At 41.7% G+C, this 22,745-nt stretch overlaps 1 protein-coding gene across 1 annotated transcript in view; it reads left to right on the top strand.

The window, feature by feature from the left end:
• The window catches only part of LTA4H (leukotriene A4 hydrolase), a 56,636-nt gene that overhangs the window by 1,189 nt on the left and 32,702 nt on the right, over positions 1-22,745 (top strand). Inside the window, exon 2 of the mRNA XM_042815889.1 lies at positions 16,825-16,945. Coding sequence (XP_042671823.1) covers positions 16,825-16,945 — 121 coding nt within the window. The remainder of the gene's footprint in view (positions 1-16,824; positions 16,946-22,745) is intronic.

Genomic DNA, 22,745 nt, shown 5'->3' with positions numbered 1-22,745 from the left:
AACTGGGGAACTAGTTTGGTCTGGAGAAGAGGAGGCTCAGGGGAGAGTTGATTGCCCTCAACAGCGATCTGAAAGGAGGTTATGGTGAGACGGCGGTCAGCCTTTTCTGCCACGTAACAGTGATAGAACAAAAGGGAATGGCCTCATATAGCATCAGGGAAGGTTCAGGGATTGGAATAGGCTGCCCAGGGAGGGTGGTGGACCCTGGAGGGGCTCAAGACCAGTGTAGACATGGCACTGAGGGACATGGTTAGTGGGCATGGTGGGGATGGGCTGATGGTTGGTCTGGATGATGTAAGTGCTCTTTTCCAAACTTAGGAGATTTATTGATTCTATGATTACACTGTCCGTTTCTAAATTTATATGGAAATTCTCCAAATGAGGGACATGCTTTCTGACTGCAGGGTGTAAAATGCAGTGATGCTACTAAATACAGAATGTGTTACCATCAGTAAGTACTACGCTGTTCTTTAACAGTTACACCATTTATCATTCAAACACTAATCACAGCTCAAAAATGTTCTCAACATGAAACAACACAGAAGCTATGCTGATTTTTTACTGCCCTGTGGCGATGTTACAGACAGTGTCACTGGGAACAAAAGTATGCTCCATGTTCTGATGAAACTAACAAGGACTGCCACTGTTGGCCACTAGTCATGAGTCAACAGCACTCCAACAGCTGGCAGAGAGCAAATGGGCTCTAGGGAAGTTGGTGGGTTCTCCCTTCTTGTCTTCTAACATGGCATGGGGGACCAAGCATAACATCCTACCAGCACACCATATGATGTTGCTTTATGATTTTCTTTAAATAATGCCCTTTTAGATGTCACTCTGAATCTTAGACTACAGATGTGGAATCTGCTCGCTTCGTGTTTCCCAAAGAAACATTAGAACATTTAACTTTAGGGAGCACATTACCTAGATTAAAACATGCAATGGACTAAGTCCTTGCATTAGGTGTTGAGGTCATCAGGGTACAGGAATCAACCTTCCTTTGGGGAGTGCAACTGCAGACCCGATTTCCATCAGCAAGGCAGCCAAAGAGGCTTTCACAGCACCAATAACTCAGTGCTGGACGGACAGCTGGGGGTGCCTACCTTCATCTTCTGCATTCATCCTTCACTGATATTGTGAATCAGAGAAGAAGCAGAGACATTTTGAAGTTTCTTTGGCCAGTACTGGCGGTGTGGAGATCCAAGATAATAAACTCTCACAGCCGGTATTACTTCTTCAAACCAAGTCAGTGACTTCTTTTCTTTTACAGAAATAATGTTATGTCCCTAAAAAGAAAGCTGACAAATAAACATGTTCTTTTTATTTACTGTGAGCCCTAGGAATCTGTCTGCAGCACTCGTCCCTCTTTGTCCACGTAGAGAAGCTGAGACACAAATGAAGGTGCCATGCTCAGGGCTAGGCAGGAACCATCTGAGAGCTTTGTACCACCCGGGGGATGGTGAGGAAAGTGAGGATGCTGTTCAACTGAAAGAAGCCACTGGGATATGCTGGAAACATGAAGAATTCAGAAAGCTCTGCTGAAGGTGGAAGAAGATGTGAACTTTTTGGCTACTGATTCTTGTAATATGGATGTCATCTGGAAAATATTTTTTTGAAGCTGCATCTATGCACTTGATAAAAATACTGTTTTACAGAGTTGCTATTAAAATTCTCTCATCCATGATACCTGCCTAGCTCAATTAATGCAGACTTATGGCTGTCCTTAAGAATTGGCTGATGTGAGAATACAAGATGATGAATGAAGAAAATTGCAGGTTTGTACTGTGTAGGAGCTCTTTTGTTCTACAAAAGCAGTTCCATTCAGGAAGCCTGTTGGTTGATGTAGTCATAAAAATGCTAGTTATGTGTTTGGTAGGGACTCCGGTCAACTTGTTTCTGCCTATGCCACCCATCAGCACATATTACAACTGTCAATTCTAAAGCCTGAAGAGCTTTAGAATTCTTCAAGCTGTGAAGATTTGGGGGTTTAACATCACAACTGTTATTTGTCACTCAAAGTTGGTCCAGACAACAGCTGTCACACTCAGAAGGAGTGAGGAGTGGCTGGAGATAGCTCTTCTTCCTCTAGGAAGGCACAGCACCACAGCTCAGGGTCCTAATTTGATGGGTTCAGATCAGCCCTGAACAAACATGTGGACCCAAGCTGTCCCTGTGGTCTGTTCATCCTGCAATTGTACAGTCTGCGAAGGAGCCCTTGTTTATAAAGCTGGCTTTTTGCAGAAAAAAATATGCCCCAAAGCATTCCTAAGCACAGTGACTGCAATTCTGCCTCATTTTCATTAGATTACATCAATTAAGAAACCAGGCTTTTTCGGTCCTTTCAGGTCATTTCTGCTGTATTTTTACACTGTTCACAAATCTCATGTGCTTCTATAATTAACCTATCTAAAGCAAAGAAAGAAAAAAATATAGGCAGATTTGCTGCTCTGTAGAGCTCCATTTAAGCTCTTCAGGCTGAGTTTCATGTCTGTGTTGGCCAAGGCTTTAGTGTAAATTCGCTCAGTCTTGAGCCCACATTAGTTTAATCTAAGTAATTACAAGGTCACTTTGCAGCGCACCTTTTTCTTTGAAAGTACATCTGTGTTTACAATTGTGTGTAATTATCAAAAATGAAGTTGAAAGTAGATGGAAATAATGGTCATTTCATTTACTAATTTAACTGCAAGTGTATTCAATGCACGTATATATTATGTTGCCCTCTCTAAATACTTTGTGTTTTTTTCCGGATTGCAGGCTCTGTGAAGAGCTTTCAGATTTATATCTGCGTTTCTGATAGCACCACAAGTTGTGAGGCAGAAACAGTAGTGACCGTTCTTGCTTATTTCCTCATAGTTCTGGCTTGAGGAACCACCTGCCCAGTTTCAAGGAGATTCCCAGGGGGTTTTGGAAAGCGAGTGTACAGAAATGGATCACCAGAGTTGGAACAACAGCCTAATTTGTGCAGGATTTCGGATTGCCCTTCACAACACTCTGTTTATACGCCTTACAAATGTTGCATCAGTATTGATGAACGTTCTTCCTGCAGGTTTGGCTTTCCTCTTTCACACTTCCCCGTAGCTGGACAAACACAGGCTTCAGAGCCAACAACTTCAATACTGCAAAAAGTCCCAGAGGATCCATTCTGCTCACAGAATGGCCAGGTCCTCGGTTTTATCTCATCTTCCAGACAGCTTCACTGGCAAGCAGAGCACTGTCTGCAGTACTGTACAGCGCTACCTCCAGGGTGTAATGCTGACTGTAAGCCCTTGGAAACTCAAAAGAATGGACTTACATTGTTCCCCTTCAAATGTTCTTTCTTCCAGGGCTTTGCTGAGCTGTCTTAGGTAAAACTGCAAGCTTTAGAAAAGGGTTAAACAGCAGACAATGACAAAACTGCGTGCTGTTGAAAATTGGATCTGATTAGAGGGGAAAAAAACACAATTGCATGTCAGCATCAAATGGTTGAAAATCGCAGAATCACAGAATCACAGAATTGTAGGGGTTGGAAGGGACCTCCAGAGATCATTGAGTCCAACCCCCCTGCCAAAGCAGATTCCCTACACCAAAAATCTCGTGCCACATTTTCTGGAGCAAATTCTGCAAGTTTCAACCTAAAAAGTTTCCTGTCAGTGGCAGGAGACAGGCTAAATGCTTCTTCACACAATGAAGCAAATATCCTGTGCAGACCTCGACCAAGGAGTCCCTGGGGACTTCTGCTTCCTCTGGGAGCACCTTCCAGTCCCTCATGGCAGAGGCTGTGAATGAGCATTTCTGCTGGGCTGCAATTAGAAGTCTGCCTTCGGTCTTCAGAGAATGATGTTTTGAGACCCTGAGGTGTTCGTCCTGTTCTCTACCCAGCCCAAGAAGGCTGTGGTGCTGGATCAGGAAGGAGCGTTTGGGGAAATTACTGCTTTTACATTCCTTTTCCTCTGGCACATTTTTTCTTCCCTGAATGTTTTGTGTTCCCTGTATGTTGCCGTGGAAGAGAGCACATGACCCAACATGTTTAGATTAAAAGCATCACATCTGCTATTTCATTAGGTTTGCTTTCTTAGTGAAAGATTTATATGGAATTACCTCCTGTGTGCAATGTAATTGCCTGTGATTTTTTGTCATTTCAGGAATGTCATGCCGTGGTGTGTTGGAGGAGTCCATGGCACCTAAGTCAGCAGTCCCTGAAAACAGGGAAAGAGGATTCCATGAATCTCTGAATATCCCCATGGTCAAATCTGGCTGCAGAGATTAACTAATTGCGAGGTCACTGTGTGTCTCTTAAATCTTTCAATATGTTCTACTGCAGGTTTTTTCCCAGACTAATTAACTAAAGGTCTGAGCTAAAAGTTTAGTTGTATTTTATCCCTTTTTTTCTTCTGTCTTCCATCTGTCTATTTTACTCTAACTTAATTTCTAAATATAACTTAACCAAGGCATTGCTGCTGCCCAGTATCACCATAGCACCTGAATATAATTGAACAGCTTTTACTGTTCTTCAGCGGTTTTGATCCAGAGGAACACAACTCACTGCTGCTTCTGTTCAGCCCACACTAATTCTGAAAGCTTTTGATGGCAAATGATGTGCAGATTTTGTCTTCAATATGTGACCTTATAAACTTTTGTGTTTCCTTGTACGGCCCATGCCTGGGGAGACATTTCTCCTCAACAGTGTTCAGTCAGGTGCAAGTGACAGTGTTTGTTTCTCTTTTGATTACCGCGTGTTTGATGATGATGTTCCAATGATTGTATTGTCATGTTTGTAGTAACAAAGTTAACTATCCATGGTCTTGGTCATGTGCATTTTCTAATAAAGTAATCAACATTGTTTTAAAGCCTTCCCTGTTCTCAAACTCAATCACCACAATTATAAAACTCATAGAAAAGACGCTTCAGAAAAGCAAATAAATCTTCCAAATATCTTTGAGTTTTTACAGCCAAAATTATCCCCTAGCCAGACACTGGTGCAGACCATGAAGTATATACATTACATGTTTCTTATGGGACGTGATTTCCATTAGCATAAGCATAATATTGCTTGCAAGCAAATGAAATTTTTTCAGTCACATTACACAAAACAATTTAAAAAATGAGCATGTGTTAATACTTCTACCCTACATGTCCTTGTACACTCATTTTTCTTGATGTGCAATAAAGGATAGAAAAACATTTAAAAGAATGTAGTTAGGTTCCTGCCATGAGTAGTCTGGAGGTGCTCACATCTCCCTGCTTTCCACACAGGAACCATAGGAAGCCTTCCCAGCTTCTGCAGCTTCCCAAAGAGGTTCTTCAAGGTAGGAGTCACAGATACCCCTTTAGCTTCATATTTTTCCTTCAGTACAGCTAAAATATGGATTTTCTTGTCTACTGTTGTGGAGTATGGCTCAAGAAGAAGGGGAGAAATCATGCAAGACTGGAGAACAGGATGGGGTGTAGGTCTGGTAGCCATGCTCTTGTTGAAAACAAGTGCAGTGCAGGTCGGATAAGGCTGTAGCAATGCTTCTGTCACTCCACTCACCTCCAAGCACCTCCATTCACCTTATCTATGCCCAACCACATGCATCCTAGTTCTGATGTCAATGGCCTAAACTATGACCAGAAGTTGTCAAGGAAAAGAGAAAGTACTGCCTTTGGTAAAAACACGGAGACCATAAAACCGTGTGATGATTAATTAGCATACAAACAAGCCTTCATGCTTTTGGGAACTGTAAATGAGGTCTTAAGAAACCAGCAGACTTTTCTCTGCTGTTCTGCAAAGGTCGTGTTACTCATACCCCTGCTCATATCTTAGTTTGCATACTTTCTAACAGTTGGGTCCTCCTTGCTCATTATGGCAAATCACATGTAAAAATGTTATCAAACCAGGACAATGGAGGGCAGCTTTCTGAGCTCCCTTCAGCCACCTGGAGACATCCCCAGGACACGTGACCCCAGCTCACTACAGATGCGTTGACAAGACAGGTCATATAACCTTTCCTACCCTAACTTAGCTTTCCTGGAATTTCTATAACCCTACCCAACCTACCCTTATTCACCTCCTCCTCCCCACCCCAGAATACTGATTAATCATAGGCTGATACATTGTTTACTTAGAATAATGTGACTGTAGATCATATGTACAACAGTTTGCTAGGAACACATTTAATACACTGTTTTGGAGCACCTGGTCTGTGCTGGTGAAGTGTGCCATAACAGCTGTCTTCTTGCTGGGCAAAACAAATCAGGGAACGGGGTTGGAAAGATGTCTATGGTGGGATTTTATTCTAAAAATTCCCAGTCCATGAATCTTTCTTATACCAGTTTGCTATGTATTAGTTCAGGACAGCTCTCTTAAGTATACACAACAAGTATGTTGAAAATCTGACGTGCATTTGCCTGTATGCTCCCCCTTTACCATGTACTAGTGATAGCTGTCATTCTAAGACTACCAATATGCAGCAAAAACTAGAGTTGTATAAATGTTGTCCTGTCTTTTTGTCACGTGCAGTTATCTGGCTGCTATCAACAGCTGCCACATTTACATTAAAACCTTTTTTCACACAAACAGTAGGCTTCCGATATCCAGACATAAACACAAGTCTAAGCCCACCCTTCTTAAACAAACCCTGAAGAGATAACCATGGGCTCTCACTTTTGTGCTTAAGACAAAAACAAATGTGAGCAATGATGTTATGAGGATGGCTAATGTGGCTGTAGCCCACCATTTGCATCATCTGGTGAAGCGCAGCTGCTCCAGACTGCTCTCATCCACATTCCAGCTGCATGCAATAATAGATTTAAGCACATTCTTGGGCTTTGCTAAAGGCTTCCCATCCATGTTCAAAAGGTGTTGAGGTTACAGCAAGTTTCCTTTGACTTCAGGAGATTTCAATGGAGCATCTATTGTGCAAGTGGTTTTTAGGATGATGTTTTAATACCAAGTTTCTTCAAAGTCTCATAGAGATTGCAGTGTAAATTTATTAGTCCTACACTTGCTTATTCTGCTACAAGAAGAATGTTCTCCCAGATTGTCACTCACTTTAGTCCACAGAATATGGCTTGTTTAATTCACATTAAGATCTTATTAAGAAATTGCAAAAATACATATATATGAGGATGTATAGAGAACTATAATGTGAGTGGCTTTAAACATTTTTACACTGTTGGTAAATTTTTTGGATGCTGTTTACGTTTGAACTTTTCTCCGTTTTCCTGTAGAGACTTCCGTATCCTCTTCCTGTGTCCCTACAAAGTTTTGTACAATGCAGAACAAGAAATGCTACAGGGATTGTGCTCCACCTTTCTCCTTCCTGCTGGGATATCCTTTCTGTAGAGAAGTGTAAAGTATGTAATATTCAAGTAAGAATTTTGTATTATTCTTTATCTCAGTCATTCTCTGTTATCTACAGCATATCAAGCCGAGTCTACACTGGTTGCAGAAGTACACCACTATTTTCATATTTTTATGACATACGAGTTACTCAGCCAAAGGTAGCTAAAATCTACTACAAACTTTCTTGTTTTCCAGAGCCTTATCAAGGGTTCATGTCTAAGTCAAACAAGACAAGGGTGGGTTGGGTTTTTCTCTTCATTGTTCAGATTGAATTAACAGGAAGGGGGGAGTACTTTACCTGTCTGACACCAGAGCAATATTCATTAGTTCCCACTTCTCACTTGCCTGTCTGTCCCGACTCTGTCTGCATCCTTGTAGGAATTGTACAGGATAGATTTCTTGACTCCCAGTAATAAATAAGAAAATTAGTAAGGGCCTTTGATCTGAGTTCCAATGCCTTAATTCATTCTAAACAAGTCAATACTTACAACAAGAAAAGGAGTAAAACTTTAAAAGCTTAGTTAATGTCAATGGAACATATTCCTGACAAGTCAGGGTAGTCTTTCACCACTGTGTTACACCAAGGAACGTCCAAAGCCTGTTTTATAACCCTACATGCATATGAATGCATATGTATACATGTGTATGCTTCTTGTTTAGACCATTTAGCAGTCCTTCTCCTGCAGTAGCATCAAGGCATGATGGTGGTCAGCACTGAAGAGAATTATTCTGTAATCTTGTCGGCTATGACCGATTATTCATTTCAAATGAAGTTAAGAATGTAAAATAATAAACGATGTACAGAGATGTCAAATTCAAATAATGTAAAAAGACAGGGTCTTTTGTAGATGTTTCAGACAATTTATTGAAATAGCAAATACAAAGCAGATGTTTTAAAAATTATCTTTAGAAAAACAGAGTACAACACAATTTATGCCTCTGCATGGATGAGATTTGAGTTAAAAGTTTCTTAGAGTTACCAGCTTTTTAATTTCCTCTTCACCTTTTCTAATAACATGTATTTCACTGATTTCTTTATCTTTCATGACAAATAGAACAGCTAAATAGAATAAAGAGAAATGTTTAGACTATAGGAAGTTAATAGTATGAAGAGCAAAATAAGGATGTGGTCAACAAAATTACTTATTTAAAAACTGTGCCTTTACTGATTATCAAACTGGTTAAGTATATATTGATTTATCCTTTATTATATTTAATTGCATTTATTTGTTTACATTACAAAGTCATTGCTTGACCTCTATTTCTATAAAAACTATTTATTTAATTACAAATAATTTAGTGCAAGGTCAGTATGCAGCAGTGAATGGTCTCAAAAAATCTGCATGTTTAAAACTAATATAATGATACTGTAAATTATCAGGGTGATAGTTTTCCAAGCAAATGGCAAGATCACAGATAGCAGTGGGAACTATACTTTTGCATGTGACAATCAATTATGATTGTGTTAGAGAATTCTGCTTCTGTGGTTAATGGATTTGACTCCAGTTCCTGTTCTGCTCAAGCTCCCTTATGTCTAAATGAACAGACTTGTGCTGAACTCATTGGTAGTACTCAGAAATTTCACTGATCTAATTATGAAAAATGTCAGACTCTTATTGGTTTTACAGAAAGAAATGCTGACTTTCCAATCCCAAAAAGAGAGAAATAACTTTGGTACATTTTCTTAAAGAAATAAGGTTTTGTGATCATACACCTTAAGTTGATGGCCTGAATATCTCTCTGTTGATTCATAGGTTTTAACAAGTTTGCATGGAAATGCCTGCCATTACTCCTTAATAATTCAGCTTTCCCATTTCAACCAAATTGACAGAAATTATCTTGAAAGTCCAACACTAAGTTCCGTGAATATTCCATGAATATCAGCTCCTAGAAAGAAAACAATGCTAGATTAGGAGGATGCATTACTGGACTCAACAAGCCACGGACACCCTTGAGTCCACGTGGTGAGCTGTTAAGAACTTTAAAAATCCTGAGATTAGAGGCAGTTGTAGTTTGCATTTAGTAGGAACCAGAAAACTCAGTCACAATATGTAAAGCAGTGTGAAGCCAGACTTCATTAGCTCTTCTATTCTACAAGAACTTGGGGGCTTTTTTTGCACAGCACTGCAGAAACATAAATTCTCTCCTTGTTCAACACACACAAGAGGCTACGAGGAAAGACTGGGCTGTTACATTGTCCAGTTATACTACCCAGTATAACACAGATTATCAAACAGGCTTTTTTGTTTCTTCTTCCTCATCTCTCTCCTCTTTGGTCTTTCTGGTTCTCTAGATAATCTTAGTTTGTTTATTGGAGCATCATGAGACCTTATTTCAGAAGATGTAGATAACTCTGTGATACTCCATGGATTAACCTCAAAAGCAATGCAGGACTGTTTGATACCTTCCCCCCCAGGTTGCAAGTCTTCCTTTCTTGAAAACATCTGTGTAAAATTACACGTGCTACTGATTTTAACAAGAACAGTGTTTGATAAAAACAAGGTGAAAATTCACTGAAAACAAAAGAAATGTGTATTTTATTCTAATTTATCAGTTACCCTTCTGATCAACTCTATTAGATAAGAAAGTCTCAGCTGAGTTTTATAGAAAAAACAAAACAGAGAAATAAGTATTTTAGTGAACAGCTTGCTCTAGTCTCCAGAGGGTTCTCTTGTTGCACAGCCAGACTGACAGTGCTGAGGCCAGGGGCTCTCTGAACTAGCTTCCCCCCATTGCCTACACACTGAAGGCTCATTGCTTCCTCTAGGACAAGTACAAACCTTTGTGCTCCCAAACTTACATCAGTACAAGTGGAGCTATGAGTAGGCAGCTGGTTTTATTTGATTATTTCTCAGTCCCAGAAATTAAAGCTGCTTTTCCATTTGAAAAGATTTTTTTTAAATCCTCATTTTTGTTTCTATGAGGATTTTACTGGGAGAAAGACACATCAAAAAGACGAGTGCTCTGTCTAATTCTGAAAGCAGCAAAGCTAGAATCATTTCTTGGGTCTCCTGTGGGAGCAAGCCAAGTTGGACATTTACCATGATGCTGAAAAGGTTTCCTTCCTCTTCCTCGTACTTCCCCAATTATCATAGCCTGATACACTGCACACGCTCACGGGTCACATCACTAAATCATGACCATCAGTCATATTCAGAGCAGGCTGCATCTACCCTTGCATGTTCCAGAGTCTCCACTTCTATTTCTTTGCCACATGCAAAAACCTTCCTTTGGGGTCCGACAGTCTCCTCAGTTGAGCAGAACAGCTGTCAAGGGAGTTTATGTTTGTGAAGAAACAAAAATTAGTAACAGGCTGAAGATTAATTTAATAATCTAGAAACAGATGCCCATGAGGATGTGTAGTATAGTAGAGGAAACAGCAACTTCTATGATGCCTGTCTTTCTCCCAGGAAAAATAACCTCTGTCTTGCTTCTGTGCAGCTTTGCCAGCTTGTCTTAAGGTAAGTGCAGGTTTTACCCATTTGGAGACTCCTGTGCACAAAACAAAACTGGAATTGTAGCATTTCTGTCTTTTTTAATGAGTTTTTCTGCTTACAAAACTCTTTAATTTCCATAGAGCTCTACCAAAACAGAGTATGTGTCTCATTTCCAAAATGCTTTTTTTCCCCATCACCTCTCTTCAGAGTTCTGCACAATCACTGAGTGAGGTGAAAGAAAGAAGTGTGATGTTGTGAGTCTCATAGGAGGAGTGCCAGGAACTGGTGAGAGTTGTTGGTAATGGTCCTCTGATTCAGGAGTGGAGAACTTAGCTATTTCGAGGTATTTTCTGAATGGGGAAAATATTTCTTACTTTCAAGAGGATCTATTATTTTGCAGAGATTTGGAAATTACTGTATTGTCAGTCTCCTTGGGTCTGTGGGAAAAGGTCATCTGCCTGAAAATAGGTATTTGTACGTACATCAGGAATAGAAGGAGTCCTGGGAAACTAAGTTAGGGCTTCTGGGGTTATATGCTAACCTTTCCAATTACACTGCTTAGAAGAGTGGGGAGGGGGAGTCGATCTCTGGTGGTGGTAAGATATCATCACACTACTGCTACGTAAGTTATGCACTAGACTTCATACAAGACTTGCAGAGGTATCTGAGAGGAAGATGGGATTCTTCCAGGACATGGAAGAGAAAATGCCAAACATGGAAAGGGCACGAAAACTGTTTAATATGTCCAGTTTTCTTGTGTGTAGCATGAAAAAGGTCTGCTCAGAAAGGCTGTAAAGCAAAAGGAAAAGAGAGAAGAGAAAGGGAAAAGAATATTCAGAGGATTTAAAAATGTGTTCAGCTAGATCTGATAACTCACATCTTATATTAATATCCCAAAGTAGGAGTTACACCTTCAAATATAGCTGCTTATGGCCTTAGACAATGGGAACTCTGTTCACTAACATTTACGATTACGTACAACACTGCTGTGTACTGACTGTGCTACTGTTATGTAAGATAACAGTACGCCTCTGCTGCCAACATTAGGAGTTGTTGAAATTTGATGATGTTCAAGGTGTGAACTGAAGAAAGTTTAGAAGTCGTTGCTTTGGGCTGTCGTTGTTGCTGAAATAATTTCATCAAGACCTTGCAGTGATGTCCTAACCAAAGGACTCAGCCTTTTTTTGTCAAGGACACCAGCGAAATCACTGCCAAAAAAAATCAAAGCTGCTGCCACGTTTTCATTCCGATATTTCAGCAGTTGACATCTCATGTGTTATAAGTCTTACAATTGCGAAGAAGAAGAAAAATCAGATAACAAGTAACAGGTTTTATCCAGATACACATTTGGGATTTTTTGAGTGAGACTACATTTTGAACATCGAAGTTCACTGAGAGTGAAGATTAATTTGCTACTGGGAATAAAAATTGGAGGTGTTTGTGTGAAGTGCTCATCAGATATGAATGAGGCCTCTAATCACATGTTTTTCTCTATGTGGGTTTTCAGGTGTGGCTTTTATTACGCTCTTCCTCCAAACAGCAAGAATGGAACAGTTTCTGTTATCCACATTAAACTGGTTACTTTATAGATCTCACTAGAAGAAATTTTATGCTCAGCAGATCAGCTGCACATTTTCCTAAAACTTTCAGCCTGGAAGAAACATACTTAGGTGAGGTGTATGTGGTGTTAATATCTGAAAACCTCAAAGAAGCCTTCATGTCTGACTTATAAAAAACAAACAAACATCCTTTTAAGTAACATGATGATCAGCTGAAGAAAATTTATACTATGGCCTCATTATCGTCAGAACTTAGCATGGCAAATCTTGTGGAAGATAATAGAGCATCTTTAAAGTGCCTTCTTTGCCTTTTTTTTAGCTGTGATGCAGATATCTCATTTTGCCAGCTAGAATTATTTTTGTTGTTCTTTTCAAGCTGTATTAGCACTTTTTTGGCTTCTGCAGTTCTATTGCTCCTTTTCTCTGATCTTCTCAGACCTATGGTGCTGTATTTTCCCTTTATTTTTCCCTTTTCAAATGCGTGTTTTCCATATTTTGAGGAGATATCTGGGTATATCAATGAGTCTGGCTTTCTTTGCAAAAAATAAAATTGCTTTTAAAGGTCTGGATTTTATTTTATATTCACATTTAGATTTTTTTTTCACATCTGTTTCTTTTTTTGCAAGTAGTCTGAGGGAATCGCTTTGCTTACTTTTTTTTTTTTCCTTTATAAAAGCACTCAAATTCTGTTCCTATTTATTACAAATATTTTCATGTTCAGCTATCTGCAAAACAAAATTCATCTGCAACTCATTCCTGTTTCAGAAAAGAAGAGACAGAGGGTTTAGGAGGCAGACAGGAAGTTGTGCCCTTTTGACCCACAGGACTAAGAGGAAGGTTGGAAGGAAGATGATAAAGAAAAAGCAAAGGAGGAGGTGACTTGTATGCACAGCTCATAGATCTTCTAAGTTTTAAGTTATCCCATTAGGAGGAACAATGTGGAAACACTGTAGTCTACTACTGCTGACTTTTTCTCACTGTCTCCTAAATCATAACTTGGAGATAGCTATTCCAGCACATTTCATAGAGAGGCTTTCTCAAGCTTAGGTTTTGTGATGCTTTCAGGAGCTCCTGTGTGAAATTAGTGTTTCGGAACACAAAATGCTTTTGCACAGATGTGCCAGTCCAGGAAATGCACATGACAGTGGAGGCTTCATCTACTCAGATACTTGGGAGTGTGATTTCTTTTCTGTACCTCTCTCTTCTTCACTCTTTCTCATTCTTGTTAGCTGCATACTTCTCTATCTTGCAGCTCTTTCTCTTTTTTTCTTAATTATATTTATTCTTTTTACATCTTCCCAGCTCTCTTGGTAATCTTCCAGTTCCTGTTGGAAAGGAAAACAGGGCAAATCTTATCTTTTTTTCCTTTCGGCAGATGAAAATTGAGAGGATGCAGGCAGAGAGACACAGAGAGATGGAGAGAGACGGAAGGAAAGAGCGCTGCTGCTATCGGAGCCTTCTCTGCATTTCCCCTTCTGCAAGAGATTATCCTTGCAGAGCACTGCAGGATACTGGGGACTAGGAACAGGATGGGACTCTGAAACTCTGCCTGAAATAGAAAACAGGTAACATAATCCTCCTTTTTTCCCACAGGAACCTGAGGATGAATGGGTGTGCTCAGCAAGTGTGACAGTGAGGCAAGAAATTAAAAACAGAGTCCCATGTAGTTCCCACACAACAAGCTTCAACAAGAGGCTAAAAGAGAAAAATGAGCAGAGATATCAAGAGTTTGTTTTATACATCTCCTCAGGGAAAGGCAAGGAGTGGTGCTGGTCCCCTCCTGTGTTGCCCAGAAGGTACTGATGGCCAGTAAGACAACTCACTCCCACCACTGCCAGTTGTCAAGAGGATAGGATGGGGGCAAGAAGACTTGCTGTCAGGGTATCCCTTTACCCCTGCTGGCTGGGACACCTGAGAGCAGAGTCCTCTTGAAACCTCGGAATAGGCAGAAAGGCCCAGCCAGTAATACAAAACAACAAATATAAGTGCCTGTCTGTAAACTTAGTGAGGTATTCAAAGTGACACCTTGTGCTTTGCCACAGATTTCTCTCAATGAGTCAAATGTCTTATACAAACAAATCATGAGCTGCACTTGCCTTTAATTAGAACTTCTTCCAAACATATCAGATGATTGAACTTGTGAGCCTTGCATTTATTAAACCAACCTTTCATTCACCCGTTGGATTGCCTCGTTATCAGAGCTTTCATTTTCAGGCACATACACCAGACAAATTTAAGTTCAGCTGTGATGACACTGCAGTAAGGTTGAAGTCAGTCTGGTCTCTTCAGAATCATGAAATATGTAGCCAGGTATAATAAGCCTGCTTCATACTTGTATGGATAAATGTACACGAGTTTCTCATAAATTCAGTGAGTTTGTACTTGTTGATTATATTTGACAGCTTTTACATATACTTGTCTACTTAATGTCTTCCCAATACATATGTCTTTTGGCAATGAATAAAATGTAAAGCTGCCGATAAGCTGAATTGCATGTTTCCACTTAAATCTGCATTCCTTGTTGAGCTCTCCTGTTGGTTTTCTTAAGAAATGTCCCAGTATTTTGCCTACCATGTTTGCAGTATACCTGTACTTAATGCTCTTTCATTTCCTTTGTCTAGCACAAGACGCTGTTATTCCACAAAGTCCCAGGGAGAGTGGGAATAACAGAGGAAAAAAACGTTAATTTAGGAAGTAAATCTGCTCAGCGTTTTATCCCAACATCCTGTCCTCCTGCTGCTTTTTATATGACCTTTTGCACTGCACAGAATTCATTACTATTGTAAAAAAACATGGTTTTGTTTCTTAGAAAATTTCGAGAAATATGTGATCTGTTTTAAAGTAGACAGGATTCATAAGTGGCAAAAATATGAATTCTTCCAAATCCTTTTCCTTCAGTATCAGCTCCACAAGTTTGCTAATTAGACCCACTAAGCAAAAACACCTCAGCAATAACACAGTACAGAAGGGATGGAGAAAACTTCATTATTACAATTTTATTTACTATTTCTCTGCAGGACAGCACAGGAACCTTAACCAGGTCAAGACTTCATTGTGTCAGGTGCTGTACACAGAAAAATAGCAGTTCCTGCTCCAGGAAACATGAAATTTGTGCATGTATTTATAGCCAAGCTTGTGGCCCCATGGTAACTCATTTAGTGATTACCTCCACAAATGTTAGTGTAGGCACCCAGAAACATATTTTGCAGGGTACAAACATCTGTGGTTTCCCTGAGGCTGAAGCCCGGTGTATTTTCCCTTCCACAGAAGTGTAATAGGGCCTTAGAGTAAATGGAGTGGAATAAGACCCAAAACGCTTTGTGTTCTTTAAATGAAAGGCACTTTATACATACACGTATGTTTACTGAAAGGCCTTTCAAAGAGGCATAATTATGCAGGCATCTCTGTGTAATTCGCCTGGGTCAATGCTAATGTTGGAAAGTACTTATTCTGTGGGTCAGACGAATTACTGCAGTGCTCAGCCCCTGGCCTATGTGTATGTAATAAATCATTCTGCAGAAGAACTTGACTAACCTGTATCTGTCCTAGCTTTTTTAACTGCAGACCACAAACACTGATAGAACCTAAAATGTTTTACTCAGTCTAGACTGAATGGGGAAATGGAAGCTCATGCTGCGTGGTCTCTTCAGGGATTACTTTCTGCTCCTTCCAGAGAGGCAAAGTCTATGCATGACACCAGAAAGAACTAATTGCATACAAAAGCAACAAATGCTAACTGTCCCAAATGCTTCTTTAAAAATAATTTGGGAATAAAGTAGTCAGGACTCTGTGTGTGCTTTCAGGTCCACAGGGAGTTTGGGAGACTCTGAAACTGCCAGGCTGACTGCCAGTCCACCGGCCAAAGCAGCAGGTGGGACAGCACTGTGGCCTCTCCTGTCTCTTCCTACATGATACTCTGCTGGATGAAATGGGCCACAGAGCTGCAGAAGATGCCATTAGAGATGTGTCAAGCAGGGTCCAATGTCATGCTGGCCCCAGCATCCTTTCCTGTGCCATAGCTTCTGGCAGAACAGCCGTGCAGGAAAAGCCACCTGGCCATCCAGCAAATCTGCAGCATGAATCCTTTGGTGAGGATCACATTGCTGCCGTAAGACCTCTTCCTGCAGCCAAATGCAGTGAGAGGAGGGACATCAACCCACTCCTCCAGAGGCAAGGTGTCTGGGAGCTGGGGCAAGAGGGACTGCTTGGCTGCTGCTTTCCCCTCTCTCCACTGATGGCCGCTCCTCTCCTCCCCCAGCACTGGACATCTCCGTGCCACTGGGACAGTGAGACCCTTCTCACCTCTGCAAGAAAGCTGGGTTTCCTATTTTGCTGGCATTGCATTAAAGATGGCAGCCGAGGGAATCAGAAATATCCTTATAAGTGATGCCAGGAGGCCACTGCCTGCCAGTCTGCAGGAACCTGCAGGGAACACTGAGGCAGGAGGACCAGCAGAGAGGATCCCCCAGGGACTCCCTCACAGCTCCAGGCCTTCACCATGATCCTTTTTCCACCTCGTCTTTTTCAGATGTAGTGAAGTGCTGGGATTTCACGATCTGAAAGCTTGTTCAGCTTGGGGAAGGTGGGAAGGGGAATACATCACGTTTCAGTCTCACTCTATTAGCAAGTCCAAGAACACCATTGGAGAGGTACGGTCTCCATCTAGAGCCACAGTGTGGGCCTACAGGCCATGGCCAGCACACAGATCTCTCTGGTGGTTTTACTGCCTGCCCATAGATGGGGTGTTGTCACCATCGCCCTTTGTTGTGGAAATCACATCTTCTACTGAAAACAGAGTCACTTTCTTGCTCTGAGGAGTGCAACAAAATGTTACTCTGGTGTGACTAAAAATGTTCAGGAGCCAGAAGGCAAATCAAAGCAACTCCAAATGACACTGTTTTTTTTTTTTTTTCTTCCCTAAGAAATCTCCAGCCCAAGGAAAAACCCAAGGAAGCCTCATGCATGCATGTTTTCTACAACAGTAAGGTGGGCCGCACTGTGAACCATGCATGGGGTGCGGTGGCTTTCACCTTCCCTGAGGAGAAATACAGCTGCTGACTCTGCGTGCTGAGACAGCAAGGCAGGGGGCAGAGCCACATGCAATGGAAAGCTGGCTGCCCTGTTGGGACTGATGGATGCTCAAAGCAATGGGAACACTCAGGGCTTCACCTGGCTTCCAGCTCGGAAAACGTGCAGCGGAAATGGAGACACTCCTCTAGCCAACTGTCCCTTTTTCCTGTGAGCCCCTCTGGCCTCCCTGAAGACTTTTCTGAGAGTCCTCAAAGCGATTGTTTAAGGGCAGTGCCAGGAACAGTGGAAAATCCTCCAGATGGCAGAGCTCCACCCAGAACAGGAGCACTCCATCGGTGTCCTCCCAGCCGTGCTGCTGCTACTGGTGCCAGTGCCGTCAGCCACCACAGGGGCCCCTCACGCTACGGTGGAGCTAGAAGCCAAAGGCAGGAATTCCTGACTTGGCTGACCTGAATCCAAATGTCAGAGATTAAGCATGAAAATAAATAAATAAACAAGCAGTTAACTCTTTTCAACTGAGTTAATAACAAGTGTTTTCGAGGCTTGTCTGTCTGTCTGGCAGCAGGAAGCAAGGCCCCAGCATAGTTGTTGAGACGCCGTTTTCACGTGTTGTCTTGGCCTGGAAGGGTCACAGAAACAGCACAACACTGGGGCTGCTCAGTCATATCAACACAAGCACTGAGTGCCCCTTCCCCCCTGCTTGGGGCCAGGGTTGTGTTCCCAACATGGGAAAGGCTTGAAAGGGTTACCAGGCTGTGAGAGGGAAGGGTGGGGAGCGGAAGGCGAGGGGGAACCGCGGTACTATTACAATCGTCAGATCAAGTCACAGGGTGGAGGAGGATTTTCCAGATCCTCTGACCTTAAGGTTGGGGAGTGAAAGGAAGAGGAAGCACATTTGCACAGATCCTCTGTCAGAGCTTCCTCAGGGAGGGGCTCAGTCCTCCTGGCCCTTTGCTACATGCGGGGCAATACGCACACATAGGCACAGCTAAATAAACACAGGAATGAAGTTCAAAGTAGACCCCCAGGAGAAAACCTAATCTATGGGAACCTTTTATTAACACTTAAGTTCAGCAGCCCCTCATATCTTAAACATTAAGTGTTTAACCAGCCTTAAATGAAAACATTTACTAGGTACCAGGAATACCTTGCAGTTCTACAGCACTTTCTAAGGATTTCCAATCACCTTACAAGCCATTAAGCTTGATTCTACCTTTGGGTAGGCACTTTAGAGGACTTAGGGGAGTAGGGAAATTGAGGTACAAAAGGTAAATTAGCTGATGGTCTCACCCGGTGACTGTGATAGAGATGGGCGGAGAGATCTGGTTCCCCATCTCTTACTTTGTACCTCATCCACTGAAAACAGTGGGCATTTTAAAATTGATTTTAATAGGCTTTGACTTAACCTCTTCTGCCACAAAGACATCATCAGTTTGTTTTATAGTACATCTCTGTTGCAGAAACAGATGCTTGAATCCTCAGCTTATGTTTCTGAAGCATTTTAGAAATAAGCACAAGAGGATATCCCTCATATCCCCATTTTACTTTTTTTTTTTTTTCTCAAGAAGTAATCATCAAAAGCAGCAAGTCAATTAAAAATACAAACAAATTTCTCTCATGCTTTTCTCCTTCTCCCTTGTTTTTCCTCTTGGCCTTTTTTTTTCCCTCCTTGTTTTGTTTGCAAGCTACAGGAAATGTTCGCATGGGCCATTTTAGATTAGACAGAGCATTCAGTCATTGCGACCCTCCCTAACAGCAGATTTTGAAGAACAATTAGGACATTACAACTGTGAAAAGGCACTCAGACCTGCAGAACTGCTCAGTGGTATGTTTCCTAATCCTGAATAATTCAGCTCCTGTCAAACATCAAAAATAATAACGTGCAAGGATTTCATCTCCTTGTGATAGAAGAACTGCCCCTGCCAAAGTGTCAGATTCAGTGTAAGTGCTCTTCTGCACATTTTTTTTCTCTTGATACATATAGTGATACAGCTGTCGGAGTGCTGCAAGTTTTAACCTTTTGCCACAAGCTAGTGCTTAAACAGCATTTGATTCATCACACGGCAAACGAAGGAGACCCTTTAAACTGTGATTTACAAACCCTTCAATCTGACATTTTCGTATCTGAGAACCACGGATTCTGACAGACAAACGAGTCAACACAGCAGAACATGAGCCCATTTTGTCTTTACAGTGCTTCTTTGCTTCCAGTCGTCAGCTTTGGTTTAGTCTATTGTGTTTCTTCCTCTTACTTCTGAGTACTTTACTTTCATGAAACAGACAGTGAAAATATTTTTGTCTACTACCTTTTGGAGATCTAAATTTTATTTTAACAAATACAGCAGCAGGCCAATTCTGATTAGATTTTATCTCTAACCACTGGGAAACAAAATAAAGTTTGTACAGATAAAAGGGCCTAAACATAATGAGAGCATTGTATGCTTCTGCTGTTTCCATAAAACCCTCTCCTTCAGGGACATCTAAAATCTGTTTCCTTTTTGTTTTACAACTGCTTGTGCAAAGGCTTTGCTACCAAGAGGTCTGTCGGTGGCAAAACCCAGCCTCAGGCACATCGTGCTCACTGCTGGATTCCTGCGAGTCAGGTTGTGGTGCAGAGGCAACACTTGAAATGCTGGTGGACAACCTCTGTCAGATCATCTCTATCCAGCCCTATCCTGCAGAAAGTCGCAGGAGTTCTGGGCATACGTTCTCTGTGAGACACTCTGAGGTGAAGAGAAAGAGCAGGAAATGGCCTTCCCTTTAGCCTGAACTCAATGAGTGAACAAGGAATACACAGCACAAAAATTCAGCCCTATCTCCCAGTTCTTGATAATGTCTGCCTACACCAATGTCATCTCCAAAAATACTACTTGTAAGATCTAAACATTTATTATTTTTTGTTCAATTTAGTCTCCCAAACGCTTCTGAATAACCCAAATATTCATGACTGCTAAAATTTAACTTCACTTCGTAACTGCTGAGAAAATTGCAAACCTGCAGACTGGACTTTTGGACTCAGTGTCAGAGCATCTTTAACAATTTAGCAGCAATTCATTCAGTAGCTGCAGTTTGTTGTAGGTTCAAAAATACCCCTTCATAGCCAAAGCATTCCCCTCCATAGCAATTTTGCTTGCTTGGTTCTCTGCTTCTCGACCAAGGCAGCACAGCCACATCATGCCAATGCTCATCTCAGCTCCTGTCACCAAGCAAAATACAGTTCCAGGTCCGCAGACAGGATAGCCCTTCCTGGAGCAGGTCACTGCTTTCTGTCTATGATGGTACATTCCTTGAACATTTGAATCATAGAATCATAGAATCATTAAGGTTCATCCAGTCCAACCATCAGACCATCCCCACCATGCCCACTGACCATGTCCCTCATTGCCACATCCACACAGTTCTGGAACACCTCCAGGGATGGTGACCTCACCACCTCCTGCAGCCTGTGCCAGTGCAGCACCACTATTTTTGAGAAGAAATGTTTTCTAATAACCAACCTGAACCTCCCCTGGCACTACTTGAAGCCACTGCCTCTCATCTATTTGCATCCTCGTTGAGTAATGATGTTACTACCAATAGGAGGAAGTCCACAGGAATGGGACTTTAACCATACTCCTTACTCACATAAGAGACAGGAACCACTGCAGGCTTTGCGGGTAGAAACCAAAGACAAATTTCATTTCTTCAGCTCAGCATTCCTTAAATAGCTCTTTGGGAATATACAAACAGTCTCAAGCAATAGCATCCCATTGCCTATTCAAAAGTTTAGTTACAGGAGTTAGAGGAGAAGGAAGACAGACTTTTTGAGGCTGCTGTTCCTCTTGCTTGATTGTATGGAAGGGACCACGGTCCCAGCGCTGGGGACTGTCCATCCACAGCTGCTGCAGTGATGCTCCACTCCACAGCAGAGGTGGAGCATGGCTGAATGGGGTTCTTGCAGGAGGAGTCTGTGATGTGGATGTCCTACTGAGAAAACTGAAAACGAGCACAAAGCTAAACACAGCTTGGAGTTTCCTCCCTGAGGTCAGAATCAGCTTCCAAATTTTCAGTCGTGTGTTTTCGCTCAGCCCTGTGTGGACAGAGGAGTCATTTTTGTCGTGTTCCAAGACTCCCTAGAGAGGCCACAACTAAGCTACAACAGATTTTTACATTTCAGCAACAATATATTGTGGTCTTTTAAGGAAAAGAAAAAACAGTGTTGCTGTTCACAACTTGAGCTGCCACTGGAACAACATAGCAATGTCTTTTTCACGTCTTTGCTTGATAGCAGGACCGGTGTTCTCAAGGAAGATCAGACAGGTGGCACGTTGTGCTTATGAAGCTCACACAACGTCCATACTTGCTGCCTGCAACAAGCACTCCTTTACCAGCTTTGGTTGTGGTTTCTGCGGTCTCTTCTTACTGCCATTTTATGAGCCTTTTAGTGCAACACAAGCAGATGAAATTTGAGGCAAAATCCCAGATCAGGTTTTAGAAATATTTTGCTTGCAGCTCCAGAATCTGCTGCCCACTGTTAGCTGAGTGGACATCGTTTGCAGGGCTTACATTCTGTAACAACTTACAAAAATGATTATGGTGTTGAACTGATTTTTGCAGTGTTTTCCGTTTTCCACCTGATGGCCATGTGACCACCCTCACAAGAATTATTGGGCAACATTTGAGGAGCACTGATCTTATGCATAGGAAGTTCTCTATAAACACACGGAAGAACTTATTTTTATGGTAAGGGTGACAGAGCACTGGAACAGGTTGCCCACAGAGGTTGTAGAGTGTGCTTCTACAGAGATATTCAAGACCCATCTAGATCTATTGTAGGGAATCTGCTTTAGCAGGTGGTTGGATTTAATGATCTCTTGAGGTCCCTTTTAATCCCTGCAATTCTGTGATTCTGTGTGCAGTACACAACAGCACAGTGAATTTTCTGTCTCTCCAAGAGTTGGACTTCATGATCCTTATGGGTCCCTTCCAACTCCGATAATTCTGTGGTTCTCTGAATCCCCTCAGGTGACTTTTCCCCAGTAGAGGCATTGATGGGACAGAGACCAAGAGCGCCATACAGAGCAAAGCAGCAGGTCTAGTTCCCATCAGCTATTGGTGGCACTGCACCTGGTCACAGAACGGGCAAATCTTCCAGTAGAGGAGGCCATGTGAGATGGTGATGCACAGTCAGCCATACCTCTCAAAGATCTGGAAATCTGAGATTAGCATAAAAAAACCTCAGCATCTGTTTGGGTAGAATTTCTGTCCAGGATAAGGAACTCCTTCAGGAAATCCAACTGTATGAATCCTCATTCTTCCTAATTTTTCTGCTCTTCTGATAAATACTGTGTCAAACTTCGCTACAATTTTCATTTCAAAATTTTTGGTCCCAAAGCAAAGCACCTGTGAGGATGGTGACTTCTTGGGAGAGGGAGAGAG

The sequence above is a fragment of the Centrocercus urophasianus genome, unplaced genomic scaffold (assembly GCF_019232065.1).
Source record: "Centrocercus urophasianus isolate 14NV4802_14NV808 unplaced genomic scaffold, USGS_Curo_1.0 seq_15, whole genome shotgun sequence".
NCBI classification, from domain to species: Eukaryota; Metazoa; Chordata; class Aves; order Galliformes; family Phasianidae; genus Centrocercus; species Centrocercus urophasianus.
Note: the sequence above shows the minus strand (reverse complement) of the source record. Positions and strands in the feature narration are given on the sequence as shown.